We start from the raw sequence: 12251 nt of genomic DNA, 5'->3' as shown, positions 1-12251 counted from the left end.
GCGGGGCGGGGCCTCGAGGCTCCGCCCCAGCCTCCATCAGCCGCGCTGCTCCGCCCGCTGTTCGCTGACACGAGCCAGGCCGCCGCCGCTGCCGCCACCTCGACGGAGCTGTGCGGGCCGGGAGCGAGCCGGGAGCCAGTCCGGGAGCCGCCGCCGCCGCCGCCATGGGGAACCGCGTTTCGCGGGAAGACTTCGAGTGGGTCTACACGGACCAGCCCCACGCCGATCGGCGCCGGGAGATCCTGGGTGAGGTCCGGTCCGCGCCCCGTTATGTGCGTGCGCGGCCTCCTGCCGCCGGGGCGCGCTCTCCCCGCGCCGGCCCTGCGCGCTTGCGGGCGCCCGGGGCCCGTTACGAGCCGGCTCCCTCCGCGTCCGCAGCTGCCGGGGAAAGGCCGGCGCTCCCGGGCTCGGGCCGGGCGAGGGAGGGAGGGGACCCGGCGCGCCCGCCTGCCAGTCCCCGCAGCTCAGGCCCTTCCTCGGGGAGACGCCGGTGTCCTTGTGGCTGAGCGTTTGCGGAGACCCCCGTTCCCCCTGTGGGCGCTGTTTCCTCCGCCTCCTCTCCTCTTCCCCAAATGGGCCTGGGCGAAGCCAGACCAAGAGTACATGCGAGGCAGGGCGTGGTCCCGGCGCATCGGGGCCCACACGCCCGCCACGCTCACGTGGGCGGGTGCCTGCCGGCCGTGGCCCGGGGGAGGGGGCACATACCCCATCCGTGTGAGCCTTAGGGCTTCTCGGATGAGACACGTCCTGCACGCATGTTGTCTCATTGATCTCGCCTGGAACGCAGGAAAGGCAAATTCACATATATTTTTCATCCATCCGGGTTTTGTGGATGAAAAGACCAAAGTATGGAAGACGTGCCAAGGTTAGCCTTGTGGTCCCCTGGCTGCTAATTTAGGGCCCTTTACACTAGGCTAACTAGGCCTTAGTCAACTCTCCAGAGGTGTAAGGCGTTCAGCTATTTGGAGCTTCCATATTATATAGAGAATTCGCTTCTCTCTCCCAGGTTACTTTAATGATATGCTAGGCATACTGTCATGTTTTACAAACATTACACAATTTAATCCTCCCAATAACTAGTTCAGTGTTATCGCTATTTTAAACATGAGCTAAGAGTGATTAAGTAAATGTTAGAGGGGGTTAGATTGCCTCCAGAGTAGATGCTTTTAACCTCTTTGCTATTGCATCAAAAATCAGGAAGTTATTGGGTGGTAAGTTGAAAAGGAGGAATTCTTTCTCAGACACAGTATTTCTCTAGTTTTTCTTCTCAGCGTTCATTTGCCCAGTGAAAAAAGCGAGCCCCTGATTTTTGCTCGGGGATCTACAGTTAGAAATTTCACGTTTTTATAAAACGGACTTAGTGGATCCCATTGAAATGAATTTTTAAAAATTGAATCAGTAAATTGGGAGCTTGAACCTCTGCAGTTGCTATTACAGGTAGCCTTTTAGGAAACTGGTTCTTGGATACTTTTTAATTACAAGGTATATTTTGCAAATCACTTACACGTATGAGATAGCATATGATACACCTTATCAGGATGTTGCATAAGCATAATCAGGTATCCACCCTGTAAAAACAACTCCTGAATGCTGGATCTTAGCTGTTATATAATATTCAGAAAAATCACAGAAGTGAAAAGTACTTAGTGATGCTTATCTCAACACAGTCCTTTTTTTCCCACAAACTTATTAGCACTGAACCATTTCACTTGGAAAATTAAAAGGACTACATATTTCTCAATGAAAATATAATCATTTCCCTAGCAGGTATAAAAATTGCTCAGTGTTCCATTTCAAGAGTGGAGAATGGAATATCAGGAAAGATAAGAATCTGGAGGTTTGTTTAAATTATATGCAAATGATAAGAATGGAATTTATCAGGTTTTGGAGGAAGAGAGGCATGAGAGAGCATCACTATGTTGTTAACAACCAGTATCTGTACACTAAATTTATAATTAGAGTTATATTAAAAGGCATCTATTTGAAATTAATGAGGGCTTGGGACCAAACCATTATTTGTGGGTCAAATAATCACAAGAAATGCTCCTTTACTGCTATACTTGCACAGGGAAACAGTTTTGTTGTTGTTTTTTTCAGTTTATTAAGATATAATTCACAAACTATGAAATTCACCCATTTAAAGTATACAGTTGAGTAGTTTTTAGTGTATTTGCAGAGTTGCATAACTATCACTACAATCTAATTTTTTTAACATTTCTGTCGCCTCCAATAGGAACCCTGTACTCATTAGCAGTCCCCGTGTCCCCCACTCCCACCGCCCCACCCTAGGCAACTAGCAGTCTACTTTCTGTCTCTATAGGTTTCCCTATTCTGAACATTTCTTAGAAGCGAAATCATAAATACTTGATCTTTCTGCGACTGGCTTCTTTGACTTAGCATGATGTTTTCGAGGTTCATCCATGTTGTAGCATATATCAATACACCATTCCCTTTTTGTAGCTGAATGATATTCCATTGTATGAATATACCACATTTCATTTATCTGTTCATCATTTGTTAGGCTTTTAGGTTGTTTTCACCTTTTGACTATTATGAACAATGCTGCTATGAACATTCACATACAAGTTATTGTATGTATGTATAGAAGTATGTTTTCATTTTTCTTGGGTAGCTACTTAGGAATGGAATTGCTGGTTCTTGGTAACTCTGTGCTTTACATTTTGAGGAACTGCCAGACTTTTTGAAACCAACTGCATTGTTTTACATTTCAAATAGTCACCTGTAATGTATGTGGGTTCCAGTTTCTCCATAGTCTTGTTATTGCTTGTCTTTTTTTTACAGCCATTCTAGTGGGTGTGAAGTAATATTGCATTTAGGTTTCAATTTGCATTTTCCTAATAACTTAATAACGTTTAGTATCTTTCATGTGCTTATTGGCCATTTGTATATATGCTTTGGAGAAATGTCTAGATTCTTTGCCCATTTTTTAAATTGGCTTATTAATTGTAAGAGTTTTAAGAGTTCTTTATAGATTCTAGATACAAATCACAAGATAAATAATTTGCAAACATTTCCTCCCATTCCATGGATTGTCTTCACTTTCTTAATGGTATCATTGCAACATAAAAGTTTTTAATGCAGTTCAGTTTATCGGTTTTTTTCTTTGGTCCTTTTGCTTTTGGTATAGTATCTAAGAAACCATAAAGATTATGAAGATTGACTTCTGTTTTCTTAGGAGTTTTATAGTTTTCTTGTATTTAGGTCTGTGATCGTTTTAATATTTTTGTGTATGGTGTAAGGGAGAGGTCCATCTTTATTTTTTTGCATGTAGATAACCCGTCGTTCCAGCACTATTTTTTGGAAAGACTCTTTCTCCATTTAATTCTATTGGTATCCTAGTAGTATTGATTGTTATATGCTATTTAAAGCTTTACAAAAATTTGGTACAGAATTTCGTAGAGTAAGTTGATTTGTCTGAGAGAACTGTGCATATGTTTTATGATTTTAGAGTACCTACAAATGTGTATTATCTATCCTTTGTCAGATATGTCAATTTAATCGTTTTTTATTTTTTATTTTATTAGTTTCAAGTATACAGTATATTGATATTTATATAGTTTATAAAACGATTCCTCTAATTGCTCTTTCTCTCCTCTGGCTCTCCACCTATTAATCAAGTTTTATAAAAGGTAATAATGCCAGAGCTCTGTCTAAACAGAAATAACATTTTAATACAAAAGAATTATTGTTTACCCACCAGTAAACTGGAACAGTTGTTATTCTGTTGTTGGAGAATTACTCCAAAAATGCTCGTATTTTAATGAATGCTTATTTGAACCTTTCATTTATACCAGGAAAATTAATTTTAGACTAATTCACTTCTAGGTCTGTGGGATTACATTTTTTTGGTCTAGTGCCTACAAAATTATTAACATTGGATAAAATGAACAAATACCAAAAAGATTAGAGGTTAGGGAGTGGAGACAGAACAAGGAAAAGGAAAGAAACTAGAAGGGGTATTTACCTTGAGCTAACACTAACCTAATTTCTTGTGTATAAAACTGGACTTAAAAAACTTCCTGTCTTATATTTTAAGCATTTATTGAATTCTTCATTTCACATTTAGAGCAAAGAGGATGAAGTTGCTTTTTTCCCTTCATTATCTTTTCAAGAACATTCTGAATGAGCTGTCCCAAGAAAAAGGTCCTCCTTCAGAACTTTTGCCTTCCTGGGCCAAACATACCTGACAACACACATGTAAAACCAAAGACATTAATTATCTCTGGGACGGTAGGATCCAGACAGGAATCTGCCTTTTTCCTCAGGGGACACTTGCCTAAGTATGTAGCATATTTTGTCAGACACGTAGATTTGCCAAACTGTGACTATCTGTTAACGTGGAGAGTCTCCATTTTGAGGCAGATTTTTCCTGCATAAATTCTCAATTTGTTCTGACATGATATTTAGTAACTTCACTATTAGAATAGAATATACTCCTTTCTGAGGAGATAAAGTCTCTAACAGAGAGCATATAATGATTTGGAAACAAGAAAAAAAAAGTTAATGTGTTAATTTAATTGATGTCAATCTCATTATAATTTTAGAACTACTCTGAACTTTTCTCAGTTCGTGATTTTTTTTTGTTTGTTTTTTCTTTACAGCAAAGTATCCAGAGATAAAATCCTTGATGAAACCTGATCCCAATTTGATATGGATTGTTATTATGATGGTTCTTATGCAGTTGGTTGCATTTTACTTAGTAAAGGACTTGGACTGGAAATGGGTCATATTTTGGGCCTATGCATTTGGCAGCTGTGTTAACCATTCAATGACTCTGGCCATTCACGAAGTTTCCCACAATAGTGCCTTTGGCCACTGCAAAGCCATGTGGAATCGCTGGTTTGGAATATTTGCTAATCTTCCTATTGGTATTCCATATTCAATTTCCTTTAAGAGGTATCACATGGATCACCATCGATACCTCGGAGCTGATGGCATCGATGTGGATATACCGACCGATTTTGAAGGCTGGTTCTTCTGTACCACTTTCAGAAAATTCATGTGGGTCATTCTTCAGCCTCTCTTTTATGCTTTCCGACCTCTGTTCATTAACCCCAAACCAATCACTTACCTGGAAATTATCAATACCGTGGTCCAGCTCGTGTTCGATGTTGTAATTTACTACGTTTTGGGAATTAAGTCTTTGGTCTACATGTTGGCAGCATCCTTACTTGGTCTAGGTTTGCACCCGATTTCTGGACATTTCATAGCTGAACATTACATGTTCTTAAAGGGACATGAAACCTACTCATATTATGGGCCTCTGAATCTACTCACCTTCAATGTGGGTTACCATAACGAGCACCATGACTTCCCCAACATTCCTGGAAAAAACCTTCCTCTGGTAAGTCAAGGATTTGATATAGTCTTATTTCTGATGGTTATAATGATCAAAATTAGTCTCGACTGGCTCATTTGAAAGGAAATTGGGTATATTTTATAGGCTGCTCATCAAAGAAAACAAGAGTGTAAGTCCTGAGTCTGCCAGTCTGGTTTTACAGAGTTTACTCTCTCTTGGGTCCCTAAGCCTGGTGATAACACTTTGGGTTTAGAAGTGTTGGGGGATCTGTGAAGTCTACTGATCTGAAAGTAATTCGAAAATGGAAAATGAAATCCCTCTGGAAAGTAAGCAAAAGTTCACATGACCTTCATCACTATTGATCTGAACAGGCTTAACTAAGATTTATGTGTTGGTTTGTTGCGGATTACGATGTTTGACCTAACTGATCTGCAAGTAAATGAACCCAGTTTCCAGTACTGCTGACTTCCTGCAGGCTGATAAATTCTATTAGACTTCTCATCATCAAAATGGGTAGTTTTTACAGTTCTGTTATTAAAAATATTTCCGTAATTCTAAAAAAGTATGTGTATGTGAAATGTAATATTAGTTTTTCTTGATGTTTTTTAAAGTTACGATATATAAGGGAACTATAGACAGATATTTTATGCTATCATATACACCCAGTCAAATTTGATAGATTACCTCTTAAATTTTTAAATGGTGACTATTTGAAAACTCACACACATGACGAACTAAATGTAACATTGATTATTGATTGGATTTTCCGTTGAGGAAAGAAAAATCTACAGAGGGCATTGGGTAAGTGAGGAAATTCTGAATCTGGACTGTTTAATAGATAATATTGTGTCGATGTTAAGTTTCTTGGGTATGACAATGGTACCATGATTTCATAGGAGAATGTCCCTTTCTCAAGAGATACGTTATTACAGATAAGTTGTCGCATAATGTCTGCAACTTGCTCTTAACAGATTCAGCAAAGAAAGCAAAGTATGTGGTATATACACAGAGAGAAAGTGACTGTGACATAGTGATAATTGGTGGACCTCTGTGAAGGGCACATGGGTGTTTGTTTTACCATCTATTCCTTCAACTTTTCTGTGGGTTTTTTATTTTTCAAAATACAATATTTGGGGTAAACATACCACACAACTGTCTGAAGACAACTTTGAAACCGGTGGAATGAGATGCTAGCACAGCTACTGTGTCACTCTGCCCAGGTGTTGGCCTGAATAGAGTATGTGGCCTTCGCCTCTTCCCTGCCTAGAGAAGGGAATTTTATTTTTTAAGAGGTTATGGAGAAAGCTGGTTGCCTTGTGAACAAAAGAATCCTTTCCAACATAAACCATGTACTTTTACTTGTAATTTTCTTGAACAGTCCCCAAACTGAAAACTTAATTCAGCTCAGATGTTATTTGGCTTCAAGGCCCATAGTTCATCATTGTTCATTTCCCACTCCATTTTCAGACTCCTCTAGTCCTCCCTTTTCTGCTTTTTCTGTCGAGGAGGACATATCAAGGAGCATATTATTCTCTTTTCCTCAACAAACATGTGGTATTTATTGTTATACTGCAGTAGTTACATTGCATGTGACTATCACATAGTTAATAGGTATGTATAACAAGGTGTTTTAAAATAGCTTTATTGAGCTATTACTCATATGTATAGTTCACTCATTTAAAGTGTACAATTCAGTGGTTTATAGATTATTCAGAGTTGTCCAACCATCACTATAATCAATTTTAGAACATTTTATCACAATAACAAGGTTTCTGATTTTTTTTTTTTTTTACCTGATTTTGCTCTCCACAAAACACCGCATTTTTAGTCTCAGGGAGTGTCTCAACTTGGAATGCAAACTGCTTGTTTACAATTCCTGAAGCTGCTTCATTTGTTTGTTTGTTTTTCGGAAAGATCAGGAGGGAGAATGGTCTCCCGGTTTCTTAGTGTTTGTGCCAATTCATCTGTCATCTTCAGGAAGACTCCGTGAACTCTCACTATCCATCTTGCTGTATTTTTGTCCCTTCTAGGTAAGGAAAATAGCAGCTGAGTACTATGACAACCTCCCTCACTACAATTCTTGGATAAAAGTGCTGTATGATTTTGTGATGGATGATACAATCAGTCCCTATTCAAGAATGAAGAGGCATCAAATAGGCAAGGTGGAGCTGGAGTAGCTGCCCTGTGGCCCCGGGAATTCCTCTGAAACTTCACAGTAGCTGATAACAGTGAATTTTTGCATTACTCAGCTAAGACCAGTGATGTTTAGAAGCTACTGTCATGCAGTTTGAAAGCCTGATCCTCGTAGTATCAAGAAGCTAACCTGGCTTTAAACAGCCTGTCTCACAGTGTTTGGCATAACTCACAGGAAATGTGTTCGTTGTATTATTGTTGAGGATGTTTTCGCTGATACCTGACATTTTGTAAGCATATCGAAAAAAGCTTTTAAAAAGCGATTTCTTGTCTATTATTTTCACTGTAAAGATTGACTTTATTAAAACAGCTAGTAACCTGAGCAGTTAATCACAGTAAATAGTATTTATCACATTTTTGTACTTTACTGTATATAAGATGATAACCAGGGTGCTGGGGTGGGCTTACTTCAAAATTTCACCAGGAAAAAAAAAAAAAAAAAGCCTAGAAGTATCTTTCACTGCAAGCTGAATGACTCATTTTTAATTTTTACTGTTGTACATGGGACCTAAATTAGACACTGCTGAATCCTGCACAGCTTGTTGATAAATAAAGTACTTACTAACTAATCGTGTCCAACGTTCAGCTTCCGTTTTCAGATACACTGACTCTCACATTAGAAGCAGTTTAGCTGACAGAGTTTCCTCTCATTTCACTGCAGTGGAAAGTGGCTGTGGGTCGATGGTAGACAGTTGGTCTCAAGTAGCATCATGGCTGTTGGGCTGGCATTCCTGGTTACCTGAAGTATGTCACTTCAGTTAATTTTGTGTAATACAGTTAACTGTTTTCAAATAATATATGGTATCAAAAGTTAGCAGTCTACAATTTGTGCACAACACAAACCCCCAGGCATCCTTCATATGAGTTTTATAAAATTCCTAGTTTTGTAACTAGCAGCCATATTGCGGTTTCCCCCTGCTGAGGAATCATCCTCAGGACTGGCTTCCTGCTCCACACACCCGATTTCCTCCCCAAAGGACTGTCCCCTTCCTGATCCAGTTGCCCGGGGAAATCCCTTGTGTCTTTGAACTTCTGCTTAAAAAAAAAACAACACATCGTTTTAAAGTTTAGAGTAGTTTGACAATTCTGATATACCATTCAGTCTGTAAAAAAGCATCTGGGAAGCATTCCCGAGGATTTAGCATTGGACCTTAAGCAGACTGTGCTCTCCCCGACCCAGCCCTCCAGGCCCTGGCCTGTGGAGCGCCTGCAGGGAAATGCTGAAACAGCTGGACTCCAGTCAGCTCAGCCCTCTGAATGCCTGGAAGTAGTGCGCTCCCACTTCCCGCAACCTGCTATTCTGGTTACCTTACCTCCATTCACCTGGATGGAGGTTCCAGCCTCTGAGCAGGTCTCCTGACCAGTCCATTTCCCATCTGCCAACTCAGTCCATTCTTGGGGCCGTTGGCGGTGACTCTTCCAAAGAGACCTAGGAATCCGGGCAGTAGGAAGGCTGGACCCCAGGGTCTTCAAAGCACAGGGCGGGGTCCTGCGAAGTCATTTGCTGGCTTTGCTGTGAGTTCTCCCTTCCGCCCAGATTTCCCTTGTCCCCATTTCTGGTCTGGTGACCTGCTCCTTCGAGGCTCACACCAGCCTTCTGTGGCCCATCCCTGCAACCCGGTGGGTCAAGTGCCACCTTTTTGGACTCCAGGACCAGTGATGATCTCATTCATGGCCTCACATACTATTTCTGAAATGTATAGTCTGTTTACTCCTCTGAAGCTGTAACTGCTTAAGAAAGATCCTGGATTCCCCAAAGCTGGCAGGGTCAGTGCTTGGCTTGAAGTGAGTGCTTAATAGAGACCAACAGAGATTTCTTAAACTTGAGAAGCTTTTCATTTTCAACAGAAGCAAAGAAAAAGATGGAGGGTATTTGGATAACCTCTAAGTAAGTATGGTCCACTGAAACCCTGGGCATGAATCCTTATCATGAGCCCTGTACCAAGCTTTTTACATGTGTTATCTTAATTCTCAACACTTCTGTGATGTAGATAGGACTATTAATATCTTCATTTTGTCGATAACAAGACAGGCTTAAAGTAACTGGCCCAAGGTCACACTTAATTTGCGGAGACAGAATCTGATATTCGGACTGTGACTCCAGAACCAAGACGCACGTGCTGCAACATGGCCGGTGTCACGAGCCTGGTCCTGGAACAGGGACGGGAAGAAAAACCCCTGACATAATCCTGTTACCAGATGTGTTCATTCCACTGTCTCGTTGACCACTTCCTGTGCGCCAGCAGTTCTGGCTAAATCCGGGGGAGGTTTTTGACTTTTAACGATCTAAAATTTAAAAGGAAAAAATAAACCAGCTTTTTATTGAACATGTTACAGAAAGAGGTTTAGTGAAAAAGACCACTAAACTGCTGGTCATGATCGCACCCGCGGATTCTTCTTTACTTCCTCAGCTGGGGCAGCAGTGGTGGAAGGGGCAGGACCACCAGCCCCTACATTGCAGGCGATGTCCTGCCGAAGTTGGCCAGGGCCTTTACACCTTTACGCTGTTGCTTTAATGAGGGTATTGATCTTACACCTGGTGCAAGACTAGGGATAGGCCATGGAATGGGTGAGTGATGGGTGGGCAACTGCCAGGCGTCGTAAGCACCAGAGAAGTGAGGGCCTCACCCTAGGAAGGCCTTAGCTTCCTCAGAAGGACCGAGTGCCTAAGCAGAAGTGGAGGAAAGGGCCAATCTAAAATTCTAATTCAAAACATTAATGTTTAAATCTATTGTCAGATTTCATTTATTTATTCACTGGTTCTATAGGCACCGTGCTAGGCATTGCATTAGGCAGTGAGGATGCAGGCAAAACATCCCAAATTAATGAGCTGATGCTCTAGTGCTAAGATGGGAGCAGAACTGGAGTTTGGGGACAGGACTCAATGCCTAATACAGGAGAGTCACGGAGCGGAGGGCACACGGCCATCGTTGATCAAATGTCAGAACTCCGCCAGACCGTACCCGCAGACTATCATTTTAACCCGTGTTGGTGTGAGAGAGGTGTCAGCCCCCCACACTTTTATGTGAAGAAATGGAGAGATTTTGCAGAGATGATCCTGAGGGCACGCACTGTGAGCCGAGAGCCAGGGCCTGGACGCTGATCTGTCAAAGCTTAGGCTGCTCCCAGCCGACCTGCCCAGCTGCCTTGGAAGGTCTTTGTTTGGACAAGGTAACGTATTGTTCCTTGTCTTGCTGGGAAAGGCTTCCATAGGCCTTCGTCACTGGAAAGAAGTTGGGATAGTCTGATGACCTAAGGCTGGGGAGTCCCTGAAAAAAATTCCCTCGGGAACACAAGAGCACTAAACTCCTAAGACCCTCTCGGAGTATTCGATTCTGAGACGGGACAAGGATGAGTGTGGCACCTGGCAAGGGAGACAAACGGCGGCGGAAACACCCGGGGGGCGAAGGGGAAAAGGGCAGGATTTGACGAGAGAGGGAGATGCAGGCACGATCATGCCGCAGGTAATTTTTGGTTGGAAAGTTAATAACAAGGTAGAGGAAAATGAAGAATGAGGAGCGTCCCCTGAAAAAAGACAGCTTTGATTTTTGCCCAGTTGAGACTGAACTGGCAGGTGGCTGAGGAAGCTAATAATTGGACCCCACGGAGGGGAATCTTTCAGATGCTGACAAGGAAATCCATCGCTGCCGTGCAGAAGGCAGTTGCTGTCACGGGCACGTGTGAATTGGCGCACAGGACCGGAGAGAGGGGTTAAGGACAGTGTCCTAGGGGGTGTGCTCTAACCTGGCCGCGTGGAGGAGTATGAATAGACAGTACCCCTTTTTGGATCTGGGGCGCATACCAGAATTTTCTTCTAAAGGCAGAACCCAAAGAAACACACATAGCTTTCTTATGGAGTCAAGAGTGGACACACACATCCCAGTATCTGTAACCGACGAGAAAGAAAGAGAATGAAAGCTTTGAGGAAAAGGCCCGGAGGAACTGCACGGCCCTCCCTGTTGGGTTCTACTCACAGATCGGCAGCTGGCCGATTCGCAGAGGGTCTCTATGATCCCCTTCCCCCGGTCGGTTATCAAAGGCCGCTGACCTCGGGCCGGGTCAGTAAGACCCAGAACAACCTTTCATTTGCCAAAAAGGGGAAAGACAATCTCGTGTCCAGTTAGTGGTTTAAGCCTCATATTTTCTTCCCATTTAGTAGCTGAGTTTTTATTTATTTATTTATTTATTTATTTATTTATTTATTTATGTGTTTTTGCACGAGGCGGGGTGTCTCATTCCGTCCACCAGACGGAGGAGACGGGGGCAGAGGAAACAGCTAAACTAAAATTTCAAAAACCTCCTTAGTCCTTTGGGAACCGAGTTGGTTATTAGCATCTAGCATCCCTGATTCTCTCCCTTCATAGTGACAGATTTCTCCAACTGTGTGTGAGATGCCACGGCTGAGCGCTCAGGTGGGAGCCCCCTGCGGGCCCCGTGGACACTGCCCCAGGGGGGGCTCAGCCACTTCCTGCATTCCTGAGCCCTCGGCTGACTCCTTTCTTAAAAGGATCAGAGACAAGTGCGAACATGTATTAGGAGAATGACTGTCCTATTTCAATTTAGCATCATTACCTCCTTTAAAATTGCACAATGTAAAGTAGGTAATCTTTGCCTCATTTAAAGGAGGAGGAAATCGAGAATCAAAGTTAGGTAACCTGCCTCAAGTTGGCCAGCTTCATCTCTGAAGAGCGGCAGAACCAGAACCCAGGTTTTAACTAGTTTCGTTGTAAGCCCAAGC

At 42.4% G+C, this 12251-nt stretch overlaps 1 protein-coding gene across 1 annotated transcript; it reads left to right on the top strand.

The window, feature by feature from the left end:
• Positions 1–67: 67 nt before the first annotated feature.
• On the top strand, positions 68–8082 carry DEGS1 (delta 4-desaturase, sphingolipid 1). The gene is made up of 3 exons (XM_039883318.1): positions 68–246; positions 4623–5365; positions 7351–8082. Exons 1-3 carry the CDS (start codon positions 165–167, stop codon positions 7495–7497), a joined length of 972 nt encoding a protein of 323 aa, XP_039739252.1. The 5' UTR covers positions 68–164; the 3' UTR covers positions 7498–8082.
• The last annotated feature ends 4169 nt before the right edge of the window (positions 8083–12251 follow it).

Source organism: Pteropus medius, unplaced genomic scaffold (assembly GCF_902729225.1).
Source record: "Pteropus medius unplaced genomic scaffold, Ma_sr-lr_union100, whole genome shotgun sequence".
In the NCBI taxonomy this organism is placed as follows: Eukaryota; Metazoa; Chordata; class Mammalia; order Chiroptera; family Pteropodidae; genus Pteropus; species Pteropus medius.
The sequence above is the reverse complement of the archived record's forward strand: the minus strand, read 5'-3'. Positions and strand labels throughout refer to the sequence as shown.

Coding starts and splice junctions, on each gene's coding strand:
- DEGS1 (XM_039883318.1), top strand. CDS start 165: ATGGGGAACCGCGTTTCGCGGGAAGACTTCGAGTGGGTCTACACGGAC. Junction 247..4,622: donor TCGGCGCCGGGAGATCCTGG/GTGAGGTCCGGT, acceptor TTTTCTTTACAG/CAAAGTATCCAGAGATAAAA. Junction 5,366..7,350: donor CTGGAAAAAACCTTCCTCTG/GTAAGTCAAGGA, acceptor TGTCCCTTCTAG/GTAAGGAAAATAGCAGCTGA.